The 22,359-nt window shown below is 37.1% G+C and overlaps 4 protein-coding genes across 4 annotated transcripts; all 4 read left to right on the forward strand.

Moving 5' to 3' along the window:
- The first annotated feature begins 3,884 nt into the window (after nucleotides 1-3,884).
- Nucleotides 3,885-5,650, forward strand: LOC108675914. Its single transcript, XM_018163968.2, has 3 exons — nucleotides 3,885-4,231; nucleotides 4,839-5,013; nucleotides 5,219-5,650. The coding sequence occupies exons 1-3, from the start codon at nucleotides 4,151-4,153 to the stop codon at nucleotides 5,533-5,535; spliced, it is 573 nt and encodes a 190-aa protein (XP_018019457.1). The 5' UTR covers nucleotides 3,885-4,150; the 3' UTR covers nucleotides 5,536-5,650.
- A 667-nt stretch (nucleotides 5,651-6,317) lies between these two features.
- Nucleotides 6,318-11,935, forward strand: LOC108675911 (sterile alpha motif domain-containing protein 3-like). Its single transcript, XM_018163965.2, has 6 exons — nucleotides 6,318-8,936; nucleotides 9,082-9,175; nucleotides 9,367-9,762; nucleotides 10,019-10,163; nucleotides 10,398-10,474; nucleotides 10,706-11,935. The coding sequence occupies exons 1-6, from the start codon at nucleotides 8,590-8,592 to the stop codon at nucleotides 11,015-11,017; spliced, it is 1,371 nt and encodes a 456-aa protein (XP_018019454.1). The 5' UTR covers nucleotides 6,318-8,589; the 3' UTR covers nucleotides 11,018-11,935.
- A 2,506-nt stretch (nucleotides 11,936-14,441) lies between these two features.
- LOC108675917 lies at nucleotides 14,442-17,031 on the forward strand. Its single transcript, XM_018163970.2, has 4 exons — nucleotides 14,442-15,328; nucleotides 15,537-15,711; nucleotides 16,158-16,235; nucleotides 16,485-17,031. Exons 1-4 carry the CDS (start codon nucleotides 15,149-15,151, stop codon nucleotides 16,679-16,681), a joined length of 630 nt encoding a protein of 209 aa, XP_018019459.1. The 5' UTR covers nucleotides 14,442-15,148; the 3' UTR covers nucleotides 16,682-17,031.
- A 1,513-nt stretch (nucleotides 17,032-18,544) lies between these two features.
- LOC108675907 lies at nucleotides 18,545-21,187 on the forward strand. Its single transcript, XM_047884737.1, has 3 exons — nucleotides 18,545-19,458; nucleotides 19,702-19,876; nucleotides 20,099-21,187. The coding sequence occupies exons 1-3, from the start codon at nucleotides 19,366-19,368 to the stop codon at nucleotides 20,398-20,400; spliced, it is 570 nt and encodes a 189-aa protein (XP_047740693.1). The 5' UTR covers nucleotides 18,545-19,365; the 3' UTR covers nucleotides 20,401-21,187.
- Nucleotides 21,188-22,359: the final 1,172 nt, after the last annotated feature.

Consider the following 22,359-nt stretch of genomic DNA (forward strand, 5'->3'; position numbering starts at 1 on the left):
TGCGGAAAAGGATTGGGATGCCTCGATGAATGTCAGGTTTGGGTGAAAGGAAGTTCTGAATTGATTGTCATCATAGCAGCATAGCTTGTAATTGTTTTATTATTCACTTGTCATCGTAGCAGCATAGCTTCTAATTATTTTATTACTCACTTAAGTTAGATATAAAAACTTTGTGCCACAAAACGTTGTAGAAGACTCAATTTTGGCTCATTCCTCCTTGGCTTCCGGGAAATGTTTTGGTTTTTGATAAGGTCGTTTTCAATAAATATTCGCAAGCATTGATTCTCTTTGATTAATCATTCGTGTACCACGTGCCGAGTGGAACGTTTGAATTGAGAACCGTAAAGTGGAATTCAGTTATCCCACAAACTAATCACTGCTGACGTGTTCAGGGCGACTCGGATTAGGATGATCTCATAAAGTGAAATTGAAGGGAAATAAGCGTGATGTATTTCAGACAAACCCATAACTTGCCTAGTGAATTATTCATTAGAAGAATTTTCGCATTTGAGAGTTTTTGAGTCAGGTTTGGTGGTCGTGCCATGAACAAATGAGTTGTGTAAATTCTTACGAATTGGTTCTCTTGCGATGCGCCATGTGAAAACTTGCCGGATTGCGTTAAGATTTTATTGAGTATATTTTTATGTTAAGTCTTCGAGGCAAATATCCTCGCTATTGACTTTTATACATATTAGATTTTTTCTTTCCGAGTTTTCGCATCACTAACCAGATCTTAATAGCCCACGTTTTTTATTATACTTGCAAGTTGTATCTTCAAGTTGAGTGTAGAGCCTGGGGGTTGGTCCGGAGTTGAATTTCGTCCCTCTTAGGTTAGATATGTACAATTTATTGGCTTGAGGTGCACACCATACAGCTCTTTTAGACTTGCATGCGCATTTGGTATTTGAATCACGAGCTCACAATTCAGATCGTAAAAATTTTTGGGAAGCTGTGTATGGAGAACATTACGAAATTACGAAAGAATGGCTATGTGACATGCGTCACCAAATTATTCCTTTGCGATTTACGGTAAGATAGTTGATTTAAGTCGAATGCGTAAGTTATACTACTCATCAGATTTATCCATTTGACGATCCGTGAAACGGAGCTTTAAAAAAATAAAATGGCAGCCCGCTAATGCATTTTGAGACATGATTTTAGGTGTTCATTTAGAATTTTTTTGCGACCTGTGTCACATTGTGAACAACATTGGAGTTAAATGTGTAGTGTTCGTTCTTTTCACAATGATACATTCGACATGTATTCCTTGAAATATTTTTGAATTGGCTCTGTGTAGTGACGCGTGCTGCAGCACGAGAACAAGGCTATTTCTCTCATGATTTGGTTTGAATTCTCGTGAAGCTCTCATGTTCGATAGTACCTAGTTCACTATTTAAGAAACTAGCGTTAAAAGAACAGCTCCCCAATAAAATTTCGCGTTTTCAGATGGCACCTACATTTATAGGTGCTATACACATTTTATAGTGCGGCCAATTGTACAGATAGCACCTATTTTTCATGGGATTAGCGGGATAGAGCAAACTTCACCTGATCTGAGACCTGAACGCGCGAGTACCGCAACATTCGGAATGAAAATATTTTGATGACAGGCGATTGGATGCAAACTTGTCTTCCTAATTATGCCAGTAACTTAACATCGGCATGATAAAAATCCTGATCGACACGCCCGAGAAGTGCCCCTGTGTAGGTTTAGGAACTAGTAGTGTTTGCGCTGAATTGTAGACCAAACTTGGTATGTGCATCATGAAAATCTCTATTCCAGAATTATTTCGACGTTGTGCTGTGGTTTAAGACTCGTGTCGCCACCTATGACGTCTGGTATGAAGAGGTGTTAATAAACTCTAATATGGATCTAATAACTAATCTATGATAAACTTATGTTGCTGCCGTCCTTAGACGTGGTAGCCGTTTCTCAGGCTGCCTCTCCGGAATCGAACCCTGATTCCCCGTTACCCGTCAAGGCCATCGTTCGCACATAACGAGCGATTGATGGCTGATAAGGCAGACACTCGAAAGAGGCGGCGCCGTTCTGCTTGAACAGATACGTGCGCTCGTCCAAGTAATTATCCAGAGTTTAACATATAAACGCCGCTGGGCAAGTATACTTGCCAAATGAGATAAATGTCATTTTTCCAAAACTACGAATGTGGTGTTATGAAATGGACTATCACGATAGTGAGACGAGTATTGAACATGCTCAACGAGTAACAGCGTTGTTATGTGCTTCATGCCTGCTCGATTGGCCTTTAAAATTGCTACTGTGAGCAATGGCGCTATTACGTCAGGAAAAAACGTAGGTTACCACTTGTATCTAATAGCTACAACTATCATTTTGAATAGTGTTCCTAAACAAATGTTCTATTGATATATGCATGCAGTTTTGGGATTCTAATATTATAAGACCACTAGTGATATTGGGACACATATATTTGGACACATGAGTTCTTCCTATTAGAAGAAAAAGTAGACGACTAGAACGATGTCAGAGTAGCGATGGAGCCTCCAAGAAGAAAAGAAATTCCTGATGCTGTCACAGATCATGACAGCAATGCATCAGATGATGAAGTTATGTGAAATCCAGAGTCCCTTCCAACGAGAACTGGCTCAATTAGATTGCTCTGAATAATTCTGTAGATGACGATCAACTCGAAATAGCATCCAATACAACCTCAACTTGCCTTGAACCGTAGAAACTGAAAAAAGTGGTCTGTAGGTGGCACATTGATGAAACAAGGTTGAAAATCTAGTATCGGATTTTAGCGATGTACCTGAGGAGCAGTTAGTTGAGAAATTTTTGAGAAGCGGTTTTGGACAACGCAGGTGCAGCTCCAGTGTCTGTTGTGAATACAATCGGTACGGCAGTCAGCATCGTAGCACATAAAGGCAAGAGTCTGTACAACAGATGCCGTGAATGTGGCTCCCGTACCATTTAATTTTGCAGCGTGTGCAACATTCCTGTATACCCTAAGTGCTTGAAAACTTTTCACACTAAAATATGAACTTGAAGTGAATAACAAAGTGAGAGACTTCATCATTTCATTAGCTAATCCGTTTAAGTACTTATAATTTCTCCTTTTTCTACCTTTCCTCTTCATTTTGCCGTATAATTTTTTTTATTGTCGGGTGGCAAGTATTCTTGCCGGTCTGCATTTCGAGTAGTAATAAAAAATTTATAATTTTTTTCTCTAAAATTCGTTAGAAGATACCTCAATAAATCCCTAAAATTGAAAAATTTATTTTAATTCTCTCGAGGTAATTACTGGCGTTAATGGTTGAGGATTTTGAATATGTACGTACTGCAACTGTGTCCTGCCGCAAGCTGTTATTTTGAACATGAATGAAATTTGACACATTGAATTTATCTGATCTATGAAATGTTGAAAGTACTTTCAAAATTTCCGAACGATAGCTTATATAATAAATCAATACTTATTAGAAAAGCCATGGAGATTAAAGTCTGCAATCGCATAAGTTCTTCATTTCTTTACGTTGACCACTTTAGTGTTTTGAATGGGATTCTAAAAATGAGAACTCTCGCAATCCATTCATGACAAGATTTTTTACACATTTGCTTGGTATTTCAAAATTTATGGATCGCCATTCAATGGTTTCTGTTGTCTATTGAAAAAGTGTTCCAGTTATTCTTTTTATGTGTCAACTCGGGGGATGTGTCCTTAAATTGAAACGTGGAGTCTCTGGAGTGCGAAAAACTTTCGTTTTTATTTGTCAGGAATATTAAGATTTGGCGAGCAAAAACTTGCCATTAGAATGTATTTTTCTAACATAGCTTTCTGGGTGGCATACGATCGAACCTTTTTTTGTTTGGGCTCTCAAAATTTTGGAAGGTTGATCTAGTATAAATTTCGCTGTTAGTCGGTTTCGGATTATCTGTAGAGTAGCAAATTTGTGCACTTTTCATTGCTGGGCCTCACCTCCATCAATGCAAATTGGGCAAATTCTTTCTTTTTCACATATCATCGAGTAACTAACAGAGGTACTTATCCCCAGTTTGTGCACTGGCTGTCCGGAACACACACAGGAAATCCTTACCACTCTTCGTTCGATAAATACAACCTGCACTGAAACAAATCTGATAGTCAAAGGACAACGATGTGAACGCTCAACCAGGATGCAATTTCCTTCATGCCTCAATCTACGCCCTGCCAAAAACCTTGAGGAACTAGAGAAGTTGATCAACTCTGGCGACCTGGTGAGTGTCTAGTAATTTGTAATCGATCTTAATTTAGTATTAGATCTGGTATTAAGCCTCTTGATGCTTTGAAATTGTTATGATACTGTCAATTGAAATTCATGGAGCAAATTTCATATTGAATAGTCGGCCACGTATGTGGCGCCTTCTTCCGCGACTTTCCCTCGAATCTTCGTACCATAGATCCACCTTTTTTTCAATGCCCTGTTCGATGTCACTGCATATCTCATGATGCACTCCGAAAATTCTAATTATATCGAGTATATGGAAACTTTATTTTTTGTGACAATTGAAGGACACGGAGTTGAACACTAATACACAGCAGCCGAGTTGGACCTGCTAAAATTTGAATTGGACCTCATACTTGGTCTCTAGCTGAAATAACATTTCGTCAATAACACAAACACGTTTGTAAAACAACGACTTAGCTGAAACCATGTAGCCTAGCTCCTATCGTCGTCAGTAGTTGATTTAGGGATTCTAATATCATAAGATATAATTCTGTGAGATATGAAGCGCAAACGATGTAGAAACTTGAAATATGAAAAATAAATTGAATGCTGGGTACAACTACTTACCGGCTAATGTTTTGTTAACAAATTTCAAGGTTGAGAGGCTTGCCGGTGCTGAGAAACCGTCACTTCAATCGACCGTCCGGGGTATGATGAAGCTTCTTTTAACGAGAGAGTTGGCTCTGCGTTTTTCCTTCACTGGAATGGATTCCCGTCGTCAAACAACTAAAGAAAGTTTTAAAAGCCATGCAGCATATGAAATGATTATCGGTAATTACATTTTATTTGAAACATTGAATGTTGTACAATTAATTTCACAATATTTTCAGAGCTGAATGACCATATAAAAGAGCATTATTAAGGAAATATGAGACTTGTATCACAAATGAGTAAACTTGTCACTGTTATTATTTTGGTATTATTTTACTATTATTATTGTATATTAGATAATTATATATTATTCTATTTCTTGCAGCCGCTCTCAAGCTCACGAAGCATTTTCTTGTGAAAAGGGCTGATGTCAACCGTGCCGTTATGAACGCGTTGAAGAACGTCCCAGACTGGGAAGGATTTCGTGATCATCGTATTCGCAAACCAACAGCAACTCCGAAAAGTAGTGCAGCCTCAACCTCAATCGATATTAAGAATGATGTAGAGGCCTCCGGTTACTCTGATGATCTTATCGCCGAGACGCTTAAAACCATTCGGACGTTCACACAGGAACGTAATATGTCACAGAGTCCTCCCGCATCTGACGTCATAGGAGATGCAATTCGTGCTCTGAATGCTTGAGAAAAGTCTGAACTGGCAAGAGAACCATGAGGTGTTGGAAATGCTGCATGTAAATTTGAACGCATTTTCCTTAATTTTACGAGTTAAATTATTGTATTATTTTTAGAATACGCAGTCGGTGAGATGTAATTAATTTTGTTCGCTAAATATTATTTATGTTTGATGTAACAATGTATTTCGCACTTGACCACATAATGGACGATGAAGCACGCGGATGCAATTCATGTTTAATTGTGCCATAGAACAATAGGAAGATGCAGGAAAAATTGCATACCTAATTGAATGAGTGGAATTTATCATCTTTTGGCGCCACCGAAAAATATAAGCAGAAAGTTTCTACAACATCAAATAAATTTTTCTTCACAATTTTAGCCAATTAGTAGTAGATTTCCCAGTTTCGTTCAAACTGCCCTACATTTTGCGAGGGTTGTCTCTATTTGAATAAATCTACGTCAATACCTTAACAGCGTGAATGGTAGATTTCCTGACTTAAGTTATGAAGCTTAATATCGTTTTATAGCGATACCTGGACTATATTAGGCTCTGTTTTTGACTAAACATCGTATATAATATAATAAATAATATAATAGCGGTTTCAGCGTTTGTTAGGCCGTGGGCTTGTCGCCGATTCTTAACATCACAGAACATTCACAGCATTTTGCTGTCTCGAACTCGCATCTCACTGCTACAATTCTGCTGTGCTTAACCGCCCGGCCTCCTTGCCGATTTTGACCAGGAACTGACGCACAGAGCTGGGATCGAACCCGCGCCTCTCTGCGCCAATCCTGGTACTCTGAACTTTAACCACTGGGCCACCCTGCCATAACTGTACCCTGCCAACTGTATAATTGCACAGTTTATAAATTTTTTCACGTTCTTCATTTTTGGCATTCATTCAGATTGGAGTAGACAAACTGGTTGCTTTCTTACATATAGATATGTTTGCTGCTGGCGTTTAGATTCAGTGCCAGTTGAAGAAATCAATAATCTGGTGCGTTATATAAAGAATAGTCACGAGTTCGTAACTACGCTAGCCAATAACTGACGATTTTCAAGTGAACCCACTAATTATAGACAAGATATTGATAGTTGTACTCGAGCTGTAGTACGGCTGTAGTTCAAGTATCTGTGGCAAGCTGTAAAATGTTTGGTGATGAGGGCATTTATATTAATTCTTCTGGATTCTAAACATCAGTTGTACAAAATTTAATATCAATCATGTTTCGGCGAATGTAATAGAACTGATTTTCGGCGTTGATGGAAGCCAGTTCGTTCCATTCAAATGAGCTAATTTTTATATTTGCGTGTGTTAGAAGTGTTAGGATCAGTCGTCAGTTGAATAAGAGTAAAACTTTGTAATAACTCGGTAGTTCACCTATTCAGTATCTTAAGAAACAGAGAAGTCATTTTTTGTGGGTCCTCTCATAGTTTAGTGGTTTCATGCGGATTAAAATTTGTGTAATGCCTCTGGAGTTGAAGTCATATGAAAAAAATAAGGACCACTGCTACTTATGTTTTTTTCCTGATGATATTTGCGTCATATCCTGATTATTCTCGTATCCTACTTCTTCACAGTGAGTGGCAGACAAGTTGCAAGTCTGTAACGTATGTGTCTCGTAACCCATTACACACTATATTGACCTCCCAGCTACGTCAAAGGAAAGAGGGTCTTTTCACGTTTCATTTGTACATTGTCACAGGAACTCTATTATGCAAAAAAGAAACAATAGTGTTTGGAAATTGGACAACTGAAAATTACTGTATGTTAACTTGAAACTCGTCTAAAAGAAAAGAAATGAAAGATTGATGAATGGAAAATGTTATTTTTAAATGAAGCTCGCCGAGTATGGAAAATAGTCATCTAATGTCTAACGTCACTGCGGATGTTTCAGAATCTATCTTGACCGTGTGCTGGACCTGTCTGGTGGCTAAAGCTTGATTTATAGTGCATTGATATCTCTGATGGACGTTACGTGATGCTAAGCTCATTAAAAAACGCCAATTAGCTACGAATGCGATTTATTTGTGGGGCATAAATATCCTCTAAATTATTTTCACTAGTGATTTAATTTGAATTTTATATCGCAAGCTAATTCTGTTATTCAGAATCACAAATCGCATGGTTCACTTTTTGGCGCAAAGCTTGAGATGTACATCGTATTAATTCAACCATGATTCATCAAAATAACTTTATGCCTGTAAAACTGTTAAACTATGTATAAAAACCAATTCTCACTATTCACTAACCAGCTCAATCGCATCTGAGGATTGAAGGCAAACGTGTATCAAATCATTCATTTTGTTTGCCAAACATTTAAAAAATATTTACTGAAGAATTTTTACGTCATTATCAGTTTGATAATGACGTAAAACCACATACCTTATGAATTAGAAATCGAAAACGTCCCCATACCTTATGGATTAAGAGTTTGCTAATGAACATAGAATCTGATTGTCAAATTTCAGGAAAGAAATTATTTAGAGACTACTGAGTCTCATCCATTAGAGAGTTTACGATTTTCTGTGCAAAAAATCACTGGAAGAGTTTCAGATTCATCGCCGTTGAAATCTGTGAAGTGTGTAACAGTTTCACGTAAAAGCAGGCTGAAGTGGTTGTGCCATTATCAGGTAGTGATTTTTAAAGTTTCTTTAGAGTTATCACTTATTTTTTATTTGTATATTTCAAAAAGAAGTAGTGGGGTTGATTTATATATAAAATTCGTTAATCAGTAATCAATTGATAATAAGAAGTTTATGGTACTCATAAAGTTACCAAATACTCATACGTCACAATGCAGAATTTAAATTTAAATGTTATTTTGTGTACTTTGTATTAATATTCTGAGTAAATTTGATTAATACCTTTAATACGTTGTGTCAATTCAATCGAGAAATCCTGCCAGTTGTTATCTCAAAAGCAGATTGTCGGTATATTTATGATGATGAACGGTGGTTACGATTTCTCTTAATTATTGGCTGATTGTTCAGATTGACATGTTAGGATGTATTAACAAAATTATAAGTTGAAGTACTTATAATATTAAAAGTGTCATTATGCTTAGATCTCATGTTGTATTGCTCAGGAACTCAACTTCATGGTCTGACCAAGAATTGCAGTCTGAAGATAGCGCTGTCAGCCTTGTCCCTCTGACGCCTTTTTCGACGATCACAACAAATGCAAGTGCCAGTGGGACATTGGATCAGTCAGCTGATTGCACTGATGTACCATCAAAATCCTCTTTGTCATCCAACTTACTCAAGTGGCCCAGAAAATTTGAAGTCTCTGAAGATATATTCCCCGAGTCCTTGAGAAAATCTCTTGGTGCTGCAGAACCTCTAAGCAAGAAGCAGAAAGGCCGTGTTTTGGAATGTTTATACAACGAAATGAAAAAATACACCTAGTAAGTACAAGAAAATTTTAATATAGGTGAAATTGTTCATATTCAAGCTAAGGCTGATGGAATTATTTGAACAATTCTGAACTGAATCATATTCAATATAAAGGTAATTTTATCATAATCAACGTATCAATGAACACATTTTCAGCTATCCGACGTCAGCGAAGTATAACGACGTTGCATGCAGTCTTCTTGAAAAGTATCCTTATCTGTACCAGCCCCTCCAGTTCGATGACGCCAGGGTTAGTAATTATACGCAAATTTTTTCACTTACAATGTATTTTGATTTTGCGCATGTACCGGTCAATAGGAATGATTAAGTATCTGTTCACTATGTAACGCAATTAATACCAATATTGGTGCAGTAGATCGTTTTATGTGAATTTTTGATGCATTGGCTTTGATTCAGTCACCGACATTTTATCATTTTAAGGTAATGTGGAGGACAATGCTGTCCATGAAGGCAAGAAATTCCAGGCAAAGACGAGATCGCCATGTGCCATGCGTCGTGGCCCTTCGTTCAAAGAAGAAATTTAATCCTCCTGATGATGAAACAACGACCGTGTCTGAAAATGATGTGCCCACGAGCACTCCCGCGACAAAGGCTGCGAATTTAATGCCTGTTAAATTCACTGAAGAAGATGTCATCTCGGCGCAACGCCACCGCTCATCCATGTTTGATGAATTGAAAAAGGCTTCTCCGAATCAAGAAGTGCTCGAAAAAGCTATGAGTCTGACCTTCAGCGATCGCAGGCGGATGATCATTACTGAAAAAGCAACAGTAGCACAAATTGCTGAGATGTATCCTGTTCTCTTCAATGCAAATCAGGTTTGACCCCTTGTTTAGTATTCCTAATTTGTTAAATGGTCTGAAACATTCATCAAAGTATTGTATCGGTTACCTAGAAAGATTCAATATAGAGAACTGAGGTTTGAGCCTTTTCGTGTTGATGTGTGTAAAATATGTGTGCCTCATATTGTAAGCGCTAGATACACAAAATGATATGTGATCTTATTAACAATCGCCCTGATTACTTAGGTGTCATCAGTGAATTGAGGCTATTAATTTTTTATTCATTGGGCAGATATGTGCTGAGTTTTACAGATTAACGAATATTAATGTGTCAAGAACCGTGCATGAAAAAATGTTGGAATATTGGTGGCCAATCCATTTGCTCGAAGAAATACCAATCCCTGAAGAGTCTGAATTCGATCCAGATGAATATTATGGTAAGCTGACCTCTTCATTTATCAAGAGTTAAGCAGCCAGTAAGTGGCATCCTTATAAATCTTAAGAGCCAAAGCATTTCTACCCAGCTTTTCATCTTGCTCCAATAACATTTCCAATGTTCCAGAATGTGTCTTCAATCTTTTATTGCTCACAATTCCACTCTCCGTGTGTTCTATTGTCAATTGCTTGCAGCTCATTTTATTATTTGTCGTGTAAATTTATTTTTATTCCAGAACGCGTGATTAGCACTTCGTTGCTTCAGATACCTTCCATGATGAATGAAGAGGTCGATTTCTCAATGGCCTCGAAGGTATTTTACAATATATTTATCACTCATAACTGAATGTTTATATAGGATGTGCATAACTGAATAAACTGATAATTTCTTCAAATGACCGAAGATGAATACTGAAGCTCATCTATCAAAATGTAGGTTATCTAATCCATGTTCAAATTTTTTCACTTAGAGTGTTAGGATGCTCCTTAATTCGTTCAATTTATACTGGTTTGATGTCTGAATAACTTCTCTGTTTTGGGACAGGGATTAGATCAGAATTCATTCACTCTTCACTTCAGCGACGCATCGCTGCCTTACTCTGATGGTGTCGTCGTATCACAAGGAAATGAAATATGTCGAGTGTCTGGCGTGAGAGAGGGCTTCGTCGTATGGATTGCAAGCTATTACATCTTCAACATGTCCTACCCAAAGTTTTGCAAAAAAACACTAAGCTTCATCCAACGAGAATTGCTTGGTCTGAATGAAAAGATTAAACTCCCGTTATTTATTCTGAAAACAATTGCTAAGTTGAATGCTTTGAAAAATACAAAGTTAACACGGTCAAGTTTAGAGTGATGTGAGCACCGATTTATTGGTGGAACAGTACACTATCAATATCACTCCCATTTATGCATGGTTCGAGTATTTACCTAAGTACCTAAACGCACTATATCATTTGCGAGTGGATCTCACCACCTAAAATTCTGAAATATTACATTTTCACTGGAGTAACGTTATATTTTTGCGTACTGAGGTTTGATCTTTTTGCTCTCTTCTGGTAGAAAACATCATGGAACATTCTTTCTTGAAAAATCAAGGTTTTGTTTGTAATGGATATGCGTTTGCTGACTTTACTTTTTCTTTTATATTCATTGTGAAAATTGTGCTGTTCTGTCTTATATTTTTGAAAGGCTGCTGCTGAGTTGTCAATAATATGAAACATTCGTCAGTAGTCGTTGATTTCGTTTATAATGTTAATTTGAAGTTTCTTGGAACATTTTATGGTTTAAGATTTAGGGTCCCTAGATGTTACAATAATGGAATTGATAAAATTATATTTTCCAAGAAATATTCACTTTACCAGAAAGCGAAAATATGAATCTTTCGAGGTCGTGGTTTCTGTGTAGAAGAGGTGAGGTATCGAGTTGAAAATGGTATCGAGTTGAATGTTCACCATGAGCTTTGAAAACACCATGAAATAACCGCAAACCTGTGCATTGCACGTGTATAACAGTTTGCTTCTAGAGATGTAGCAAGATGTGAGGAAAACGAAAATTATGTCTTAGCAGTTAAGCATTGGAGGCCATTTAACACAGCTGTCAACTAGCAAAATCAATTAACTGACATCGATAAACAAAAAGCTAACTGGATCTTGTGATAAAGGAAAATCTGTAATATGCCATGCTACAGCATAAAATCCAGTGTATCAACCTCATTTTTAATACAGACATGTACAAATTTTGATTTTATTAGACGTCAGTGCCTTCACTTATTCTAAAATAAACATCACCTACCTGTTCATGTTGTCTTTATTTTTACAGTCAAATCCTCAAAATCTGGTTTGTGCTTATAGTATTTTAGAATGTATCATTGTCGGTGCATCAAAAGATGAATCTTTAATACGCGCTTTTTGAGCCTTGACACTGAAAAAATGAGCGAAATTAGTAGATGCCTGTGGAAATACGCAAGAGAGTAGAATTTTACTGTGGATGAAAATTTTATGAGAAAAGTATCAGTGGTCCCTATTACAATTATTAATGTACGGGAAACGTACGTGTATTCATTTGTTTAGTTTTGTGGTTACCAATAATTTCACGCTCTTCTGAGGTTTATTCAAATACGGTCATTTAGAACGTTTCCGTTATTGCTTGATCAAATCAATCCGCCAGGCACTTCCTTAGTGTAGAAATCTCAATCTTTTTGCGGTTGGTTTAGAGGCGTGCAGGTAACGATTTAGGATCAATTTGCAACCGTTCGCCAAGAAGTAAAAGGTTACTCGCGCTGAAGGGTACGTTTGGCCCTTCGCACGTCACCCTCGCAATAGGTACAACGTATTGCAAGACATGAACGAGTCACCGCCTGCCAATCTCGACCGTAGTATGAATACGACGGGACTTACAATTATGCAGGTGACCGGAACTACATGCGTTGGGTCTCAAATGCTCTTCCTTTGAAGCACTGGATCACAAACATTTTTGGGATCGAATACCAACTGAAGGTGTTACTTGTACTTGTATTTGTAAATGTACTTGTACTTTTGTGTATAGTCGCCGCGTATCACCAGATGACACCGCATACCACTGACATTGAATATTATCCGGTTCTCTTTACTATTGTCCGCGCTATATTATTCTTGGTGTGCTGATAATTACATTTACCGTTTGAATTTTACGATGGGTCTCTGAAAGGAAGTGAGTGACGTGTGGTAACGGTTGCTTATTGTTGCCAGATCCTCTTGTGCTACAGACGGTCTGCATTTTTGTGAAGCAGAGACTAATTTATTGAGAATAACTAAAGAAACCGAAAGTGATCGTGTACGGTGTACTAGCTTGAAAGCTTTCGCGTACTACCTGAGAGCCTCTACCACAATTATAGCAGGATGTTAGTGTGAACTTGTGGCTTCTATGGTGTCTATGGGTGCCAAGAAAAATTTCTGCTCGCGTTCTGAAAAGATGAGGTAAGTTCAATTCATGGTTTCTGGAATGAATAACTATAAAATTAATTCAAAATATCTTGATAAGGACTTAAAATTTTCGTTTTCCTTGAACACATTGATTTAGGTGACGACTACTTTACTACAAATGTACCTGTTACTAAATTAATAATCCTTTGCGTGTTGATTCTATTAGAAATTGTAAATTAAATTGAATCTTCCATCTTTCTTTAATTTAAGAAAGATGGAAGATTCAATTTAATTTACAATTTCTAATAATTCACTATTGAAGAATTTAACTTATCCGACTTACAAGTTCAGTACATTTTTCATAAGCTGGAAGGTTTTCCATGCTTGTGTAGGACCATCGAAATTAGTTGCTCAATTAATCAGCCTACTTATCAAGTAATAAGAAGCGAAATGAATCCAAGATGCTGAGGTTTATCAATAATTCAATTGAAAAGTATTATTAAATATACGAATAAGTTCTTATGAATAGGTGAAATATTTATTGTTAAAACTATAGAAATTCAAAGTTAGGGCGCTGGTTCAATGGCTCGAGAGATATTTGTTGTGAGCAATTAATTATGTTTTAAATACTGTTTCGATAACATTCTGTGATACAAATTTGAATCATAAATATATAAAATTTAAATATTAGTCTATTATAGTTGCTTCGTTTTCGGCAAATAAATTGGAGTTCTTTCCCTGAAATCATTGTTGCTATTAGATAGTACCTGCTGACACTGTACTGTTTTTTTTCTGCTGACAATTGTATATGAAATACATTTTGGTATAAATTTGAAATGTCTGGTTTACCATAACTTCTCGTGTCGATTAATTTTACACTCACCTCACTTTTTCGCACTCCACTTAGTATCATGTGCCAGTCTCGGTCACCCGTCAGTCTTTTCAAATGTGTGCCATTTTTTCTCTTCAATCCTGCTCCGGTTGGATATCTTACCAATCTTGACCAGACTCCTGTAATATGATCCATATTTTTATATTGCATCGGCTGCTCTCTCTTCGTGTGGTACACTTCACTCCTCTTCCATAACTAGTTGGTTTGCATCCTTCCGATCTGTTTTGTTTTCCATTTCACAACATTTGGACTCAACTTCATTCATGCTTGCACTTCATTCTCTACATCGATTCGCCCAAAAATAATTATAGGTCAAATATAGTAACACAATAAGGTATAAACTTACCAGAATTAGTAAAATATACAAAAAAGGCACTTACTTTGTGTGAAAACATTTTTGATCTGATTGACAGCCGATGATAAGACTTGCGCTACTTCCTGTGTAGTTCTAATTGAGGTCACTTTCGGACAGCCCATTGATGGTACCGCATGATTTTTTGATGTTCCAAATTGTGGGTAGTTTGAAGTTTTTGTAGTTCTTACGATACATTATCATTCAATATGATGTAATATTATTGTTATGATGTAATGCTACTCAATAATACTGTTAAAAAAAAGGAAATACATACGTGCAAACAATCAGTATTTGCCGGTTGGCTGATTGTGTACTGTAAATCATCACCTGCTATAGATTATGATGGCCTGCTGGCGGTTAACCAAGGACCACAATTAATTATATGCTATTTTCGTTTGGCATTAGCAGTTGCAAACACTGGACTGGTTATTTTACTTAAATCTTGACTTCACTCTCATTTTTTTACAAAATCCTTTGGGGGACTTTTTTCAGAGAAGAAAAGTTATTTAGTTACTTAGAAGTGGTAACATAATTAACTATACTAAAATAAGGGAATAACTCAAACTGCTCGATACATCAAATCTGGGTGTAATCGTTAACCCATGTTTCCGGTGCAACTTTGTTCAATCATAAATTAGGTACTGAAAAATTATGCTAAAGAGGATGATCAAATTCTCTGAAGAACATGAATGTGTAATTATTTATAAATTATTTGCTTAATTCTTCAGAGCAATATCTCTCTGTCGTGCATCTAGCTAATTATTCGTTATTCTTCAATTCTCTATTGCCAGTGGAAACCCCGAGCGGAGTCACATACCTGACGATGGTCATGAACCAATGAAACTAATGGGACAACTTAGAGATATAGTTCTGGAGAACAACCTACTACTAAAAGAAATGAAGGACAAATTGCAAGTTCCACTATCTTCTACTCTCAAAACTGGCACTCCTCTGCTTCCTTGCTATCCAGCTAACACTTTCGAAGAATTGGATGATTTAATCAAACGGGAAGAGATGGTGAGTGTGCGTGGAATGGAATTACACTAGAGTTTTTTTAAACGTTTCGGACCAGTCTGGAGATATTTAGTGTGACAATATCTCAACTGTGATGATTTTCCTACCTCGAAATAAAATCTCGCATTTGAATTATTTGCATGGTTTTATGGTGTCAAGTTCTGTAAACTTTACTATGAGTGAATATAATGAATGCCTGCTCTGTTCTCAGCTAATAGGACTTCAGTCTGTCGGAGAGTGCACCTTGTCGAGAACCGTCATAGTCATGATGAAGATGCTCATGACGCGACCATTAGCCATGAAGTTTTCGATGACAGGCTTAGGGGACAAGAGATTACCTACCAAGGTTAAATTCGACAATTCGCCTGCCTGCTTGTTAATTGAGCGTGAGTAGTTCAAAAACGCTTTTTGTCAATTTTAAAGAAATACTACGAAACTTAGGCTCGATCAGACTGAGAAAACTTCCTTAGAAAGGCAACGTGAAATCTACTTTCTTGTTCACATACTTTTATTAATTGAATAATCACGGTTCGGAGTGTCAATTTTATTCTCTTTATAAGAGTATACAATAAAAGTTTCAGAGGAGTCCACTGTGTTCTACTTTATTATTTATTACAGTTGTTTTCAGGCGAAATATTCCAGGCGATATTTGTGACACTGATATTTAATGACTGAGCATCAGTCAGTCATTTTTACCGTTCGATGCTGAAACTCCAGAATACAAAAACCTTAAATTATACGCAGCGTAAATTGCTATTGGTTTCTGTAGTACAATATATTTGTGATTATATAAGTAAAGTTATTGATTAGCTCGATTATGTGTCCATCGCAGGTGCGTTATCACTGAACCCAGGGTTTTCACATGAGCCGCGGAGTGCTGTGAAAGCAGCGATTCGAAGGGCTTTAAAAGGTAATCATAATGAACAGTATCGAGTTACTATATTGATGAATATTGTTGTGAATAAATGGCAGATTTTTTCTTTTTTGATATGTATTTGTTGTCCAAATGAATTCAATTAAAACCAATTTTTATGTAGTCCTAAAATCCGGTAGGAATACTCGCAACATTATCACGAAGAGTTATTGTTTCACATATACATATGTGCTTTACGCGCCAACTATATTCTAAGTAAACTTATCTCCTTACTCCTTATTGTAGGAGCGACCGATTGGGACGGACATCGGGGCAGAAGACAATTCTATGATTGCATGAGTAATGTCGCTGCCTCAAACTCAGGCGAAGAAGTACAAAACGCCATTTCCGGGAACCAGGATTCGAGCCTCAACGTGACCCACTCCACGGAAATAGTCCTCGATCCTGGGCCAAGTCTGCAAAAAGATTTTCCAAGCATATAGAACTTTATGAAATGCAAATTAGCTCAGTAAAAAGAGAGAATTCACTTTTACTTTGCTATAACGTAATGTGGTTTTTTTGTGGAGATCGATTTTAGCTACCGAAGCAGCATCAAATTCATATCTAAAAGTTCAGAATCACGTTCTACCGTAAATACTTTTGGTACTTTAGTCCATATTTTCCGTTGTTGACTTAGTCGGTGTACGTTTCACCTATCATCCGACTAATCATTTATCACTCGGAATCCGTTAAATTGATAACCTAGAACAGAAAGAGGCGATATCCTTCATTGCTGTTCCGCTGGGGAGTTATAGGAGGTAGAGGAATTTGAAAATAAATACGGTACGCTAAATCTTTTGTTTTAATTACACGGCAAACCTTTACGTCTTCTTAAAGAATAGTAAGAAAAATTTCACATTTCCACTATCTTGAATCTACCCTGCAAGTTACCCAATTTGTGCCTTTTTAAAATGTTACTTAATAATATTAAATAATAAGAATGGATGTACGAAATCATTATGGGAGAGCAGGGAAGATGCAAAGTTCTTTTCAAAACTTAGTTCAACTTACATTGAGGTGAGGCTGCTAATTGTTTATGGTGCTAAGGATTCTTGCTTTATAACGACCAACGGCCAAAATTAAGCCTGGTGCCTCAGCGGTGACATGTGACCAAGTTGCAAAATATGACAAAAAAAATGATTAACCCAGTAATAACAGAAGTTTTGCGCGGCTGTGCCCAGCCTGAATGACGACGGACCGAATGAGTGACGGATCCTAGTCCAGCCTGTTTCTGTTTTTCTTCGCTGTTCGAAGACCTGCGTTGTTACGCGGGTAGCCTCAATATTTTGCCCTTAAGCCTCAATTCGGCCGCGTTAAAGACGTACGCTCAGCACTTGTTGCTCAAGAATCGCTCGTTTTCAATTATACGACCGAACATCAATGGAATGACTTCAGTTCAAGAGACGACCTTGATCGAGAGGCAAGTGTAATTGATTAAGTTGAGATAGTAGGTGTGGAAGGAATACATTAACAATTCAAAATCTTTCATAAATGTGCTGTAGAATATAGAATACGTAACTTGGTTATCTAGTAATATATGTTTGCAATCTTATTTTTAGAATGCAATGCGAATAATTATTCCAATATTCTCGTATCATTTTACCATCAGGTTTTTCTTCCAGAGGTAGCCTGCTAGGTTTGCAGTAGTGCTTTGAAATTTTGTATCATTCTAAACATTAGTTGTTGTTTCATGTATAAAAATTTTACTTGTGAATTTTTTTTCTGTCATAGGTCTCTGAATTGAATTTATATTCAACTAGATGTTTATATTAGATTTATATTCAATTGGATGTTTTCCATCTGAAGAAAACACGAAGAAAAGCCGCGAAAACTCAAGTACAAGCCCATAACTCAAGAGTGGTGTGTGTTGTAAGATATTGCAAGATAATTTATTTGGTGTCGATTCTGGAATAAGGGATTAGATTTCACGAAACAAAGAAATTTAGGGTAAAAAATAGCAAATTTTAGTGGAAAATGGAAATGAATATATATATGACCTGAAATTGTTCATTGAAATTGGATTATGTATACTATAAATATTTTTTATTAACCCGTAACATTCATTTGTATATGAGCGCTCCGGTGATGAAATTTCAAAGTGCTTGTATCCATTCAACGTCATTATAATTTAGGTTGAAAAAAGAAAAATGTAAGTCTACCGGAACTGGTTTTTAATGCGTTGCCTGTTTGCATACATACGGGTACATTCAAGATTTCAGTTTGTGTTTAATGTTGTTACTTGTTTCACATTTATCTAATTGCATGGATTTTTCAATTAAGATAAATTTGAATATAGTTATTGGTATTTGTATCTGTTTTCATTCAAAAATAAAAACAACAGTGTTCATGAGCGAGGAAGGTGTTGATGAGCAGGTTTCAAGCTGATTAATTTCTGCAATGTCGACGGTGATTGGAGCGGTCATTGTCCGAAAACTGTAAGAATACCGTCGGAATACCGTTTACTGCCGTGATGACGCGATCAAATTCAGATTGTGGCAGCAGTACCACCGGGTAGCTGGTCTGACCAATTGTCTTCGCATAAATTAACTGTCCTGAGTGTTGCTCGTATCTCAGTGCCTGTATACCATTTGTCGCCACATTGATGGTCGCTCCTTGCTTAAACCAATTTCTAATGTACGAGTCCGAGACAATAATCGTACCTCAGTCCATTCCGAGGAGACTAAAGAAATGAATAGAAATATGCTATTAAAATGAACCGTTATAGAAAACTGACAATAAAAGCAAATTTCTATAACGTTGAAGTAAGCAGGAAGAGTATTGAATAAAAAAATCAGCCTGGTGCTGCTGGCGTAAAATTAAGGTATCGGTATCTGTTTACTTGTGAATTTTTTGGACTGCTTTCGTGATTGACACTCTCTCCGTAGACTTGTATATTGAGTATGTTCTTAGTGCAAATTTTTTTTATTATTTCAGTGCTGCGGCTGAAGTAGAAGCCCCTTGTGACGTATCTGATGCTGCAGAAGGGACCCGTCATGCTTCAGTAGAGGAACGTTTAAGTGCCATTGAAAGAGAACAAATATCACTTCGAAAACAACAAAAGAAGACACTTTTTGTTGAAAGGGAAAACAACATATTGCTCAAGGAGCTTCATGAGAGCATTCTTCAAATGATGAGGAAGCCAATACCACTGCAAGAGCCTGATATTGGACCTGCGAATACCCTACAAGAGCTGTCCGTCCTGCTAGCTACGGAGGAAGTAGTAAGTATTAAAGTACATTATTGTGTGTGTTCATTGTGACATGGAATATTGCTGATTCGTACGTTCAAGTTAGTAGTGTCGAAAATTTTAGTACTAAGTCTGCTTTCGTTATAGTTTTTCTCATGGTGATGAATTATTGTGAAAAAAAATGTTACAGGAAGTATTGCAGGAATTCTTAGTCATGCAGGCTTCTAGTATTAGTGTGATTTCATTGAAATTATATTGAATTTTTGTTACTTACAGGTCAGTTCGTTACCAAAATACGAAGCTGGATCACTCATGGCGACTCTTCGAGCGATGGTCAAGCGTCTTATGACGCGTAATCTTGCAGTCACATTCTCTTTCACCGGTTTAGATAGAAAAAGAATGAGAACCAAACTGAGCTTTAAGAAACATGACATTTACAGAATTCTTCTAGGTGCGTAAAATGTGAAGTAAGGGAATGCATTTGGTATATTCATATTATTCATTCTTTATAGTTTAACTACTGAGATAATTTCTATAGTATAAGCCAGGATCATAAAGGTTTACATTATTTTTAAGATTTACCTTTTCGTTTTTTTTTTACATCAGTAATGAAGTGATACGTGTTGGAGTTACTATTATCATATTTTTTCACCTCTGCCAATGTTTTCCACAGGCGCAATTGATGCTACCTCCTTTGGACAATGTCCTCGTAAAGATATAGACCGGGCTCTGATAAACGTGTTGAAAAACGTTGGAGATTGGGACAACTTTAGAGGCAATCTTCGAAAAAATGACGAACAGAAACATCCAAAAACAGGCGACGATGCTAGACTAGATTTCCCGTCTTGCGAGCAAGATCCGCATACGGAGCAAAGCTGTTCTACGGTGTCACCTGAAGTTTCGTCTCCAAACCATGTCTACTGCAGTCAAATCGTACCCAGTAACTTATTGGTGGAAATGCACTTAGAAAATTAGGAAATCGAACTAGGAGCGAATTCTGGTTTAAGTACATTTTGCTATTTGAAAGAGCCAGAGCTCAATTACCTTATTTTCTTGATTATAAATATACGAAGTTTAACTAACCTGCTTCAGTTTTGTGAATCTTTTGCCAAAGGATAGCTTTTACTTCGCCCTTGTTTAGACGAAGTATTATTGAAGACTAGCGAATTTTTAAGTCTGGTTTCAAGTATTTTTTTAGAACTTTTTTTTCTGTGTCAGCTCAATGTTTCGATGTATTTATAAATGGTGTGCAAGAGGCTAACAGCTTGAAGCTTATTTCAAGTTTTCCATAACGACGACACCAGTCTGAGAAAATACTGGAAGAGGTATAAGAATTGGAAAATCGTATCTACATTCCTCAAAAACACATGCTTTGTGTTATTTGGATTGCTAATATTGACAGCTCAGTCGCATACATTAGCTCCTCCGGCGCTGTTGATTTTGTGCTCTGCTACTCTACCTGCTACTCTGTTGTGTCACCCCCCAGCGGCGTTACCATTCCCCCTTCTACGGGTGTCGCCTCGCAACCCATCATGTTCTGTCTTAAAATTTCCTTTGCTTTATAATTCAATCTAATTTGCTTTATTTTCTCCGTCGCAGACGTCACTCCACAGTCAGCTGCGCTGCTCTTTGTTCATAAAAAACAGCATTGACTTCTAGTTTTTTGTATTATCTTTCACTAGCAACTCCTTAACCTTTATTTCCTAGCTTCGTTACAGCTGATTAAATATGTACAAAACTTTTGCAAATAACATATGGCTGAATTGTTTATTCGTTTTTGTTACCCTGACTTTTTGGTCTGGATCTATTTTATGGCGGCAGTAAAATAGCCCCGGTAAAAGCAGGACTGGCGTATCGAAGCCAGGCTGTCGTCTTTTGCCTACTCTTGGCCCGCTCTCTCTCCCCGCCTCTAAAGAGGCCATCTCGGCCTTGCTACTACTCTCATGCCACGTTTAGTTAGAGAACGCGAAGAGATGAACCGTTCTTTGCCCTGTGCTATAATATAAAATGGCCCAGCCAACTTTCATGTAGGCACTTTTAAGTCGAAGTATAAACGCTGATGAACCAACCACAATTTGCATGCAGTGAACTCAAAGTTCGAATGAAGCTTGAAGGCAGGGAAGTTATCCATTGAATATAAGTGCCCACAAGTGTGAAAATACATAGAGGAAATTATACAAATTATAACGATTTGTATTATAATACCTATAAAAGAAAGACTGAAAGGTATGCACTGAATTTCTGCCGGCTTTGAAACTTAGACCTGCTTCGAATATGGGCAAATACCTTTAAATTTGTATACGTAAGACTGCCAAGTATTGTGTTTGATCTTCAATCTTATTTACAAATTAAATTTAAATATAGGGCATTTATTGAGCTAACGGTTTCCATTTGGAGCTGAAAATGTTTAAACGAAAATCGAAATCGATCAAAACTATAATGTCACTGAAGCATAAGCCATTATAAGTAACCTGATTTCAAATTTGGTGCAACTCACTATTTTCAACTTACAAATTTATGGGGAGCCCTACGGGATGAAAACGACAATCTAAGACCCAAGTCTTTCCAATTTCAACCTCGCTATCCTTGGTCGAGAAGCAGCCGAATTAGTAGGGGTTCTAACTTGAATCACTTAGAATACCTAGATCATCGGCACATCGTAGGTAAAATTAACACTATAGAGTGATATCGCTAATTGCTGTTCGGCTTTTAAGCAGAGCTATCCTCCTCCCTTTGCTGATAAGGGCGACACTTCCAGTCTTAACGACGCAACTATGCATCTGATTCGCGTAAAACGCGAAAAGCCGTTCCCACAAGAATATTGCACCTGTATTTTATGCGAAAATAGGCCAGTTATACCGTAAGACACCGATGCTTTGTTAGTTGTTACACATTACTATGCAACCGTTCGGCGAAAACGCGGTTCAGCCATTC

The sequence above is a fragment of the Hyalella azteca genome, unplaced genomic scaffold, assembly GCF_000764305.2.
Source record: "Hyalella azteca isolate HAZT.00-mixed unplaced genomic scaffold, Hazt_2.0.2 contig16069, whole genome shotgun sequence".
NCBI classification, from domain to species: domain Eukaryota; kingdom Metazoa; phylum Arthropoda; class Malacostraca; order Amphipoda; family Hyalellidae; genus Hyalella; species Hyalella azteca.

Coding starts and splice junctions, on each gene's coding strand:
- LOC108675907 (XM_047884737.1), top strand. CDS start 19,366: ATGATGAGGAAGCCAATACCACTGCAAGAGCCTGATATTGGACCTGCG. Junction 19,459..19,701: donor TGCTAGCTACGGAGGAAGTA/GTAAGTATTAAA, acceptor TGTTACTTACAG/GTCAGTTCGTTACCAAAATA. Junction 19,877..20,098: donor CATTTACAGAATTCTTCTAG/GTGCGTAAAATG, acceptor TGTTTTCCACAG/GCGCAATTGATGCTACCTCC.
- LOC108675917 (XM_018163970.2), top strand. CDS start 15,149: ATGAAACTAATGGGACAACTTAGAGATATAGTTCTGGAGAACAACCTA. Junction 15,329..15,536: donor TAATCAAACGGGAAGAGATG/GTGAGTGTGCGT, acceptor CTCTGTTCTCAG/CTAATAGGACTTCAGTCTGT. Junction 15,712..16,157: donor TGCCTGCTTGTTAATTGAGC/GTGAGTAGTTCA, acceptor TGTCCATCGCAG/GTGCGTTATCACTGAACCCA.
- LOC108675911 (XM_018163965.2), top strand. CDS start 8,590: ATGCTTAGATCTCATGTTGTATTGCTCAGGAACTCAACTTCATGGTCT. Junction 9,763..10,018: donor TTCTCTTCAATGCAAATCAG/GTTTGACCCCTT, acceptor TTCATTGGGCAG/ATATGTGCTGAGTTTTACAG. Junction 10,475..10,705: donor ATTTCTCAATGGCCTCGAAG/GTATTTTACAAT, acceptor GTTTTGGGACAG/GGATTAGATCAGAATTCATT.
- LOC108675914 (XM_018163968.2), top strand. CDS start 4,151: ATGCAATTTCCTTCATGCCTCAATCTACGCCCTGCCAAAAACCTTGAG. Junction 4,232..4,838: donor TGATCAACTCTGGCGACCTG/GTGAGTGTCTAG, acceptor ACAAATTTCAAG/GTTGAGAGGCTTGCCGGTGC. Junction 5,014..5,218: donor AGCATATGAAATGATTATCG/GTAATTACATTT, acceptor TATTTCTTGCAG/CCGCTCTCAAGCTCACGAAG.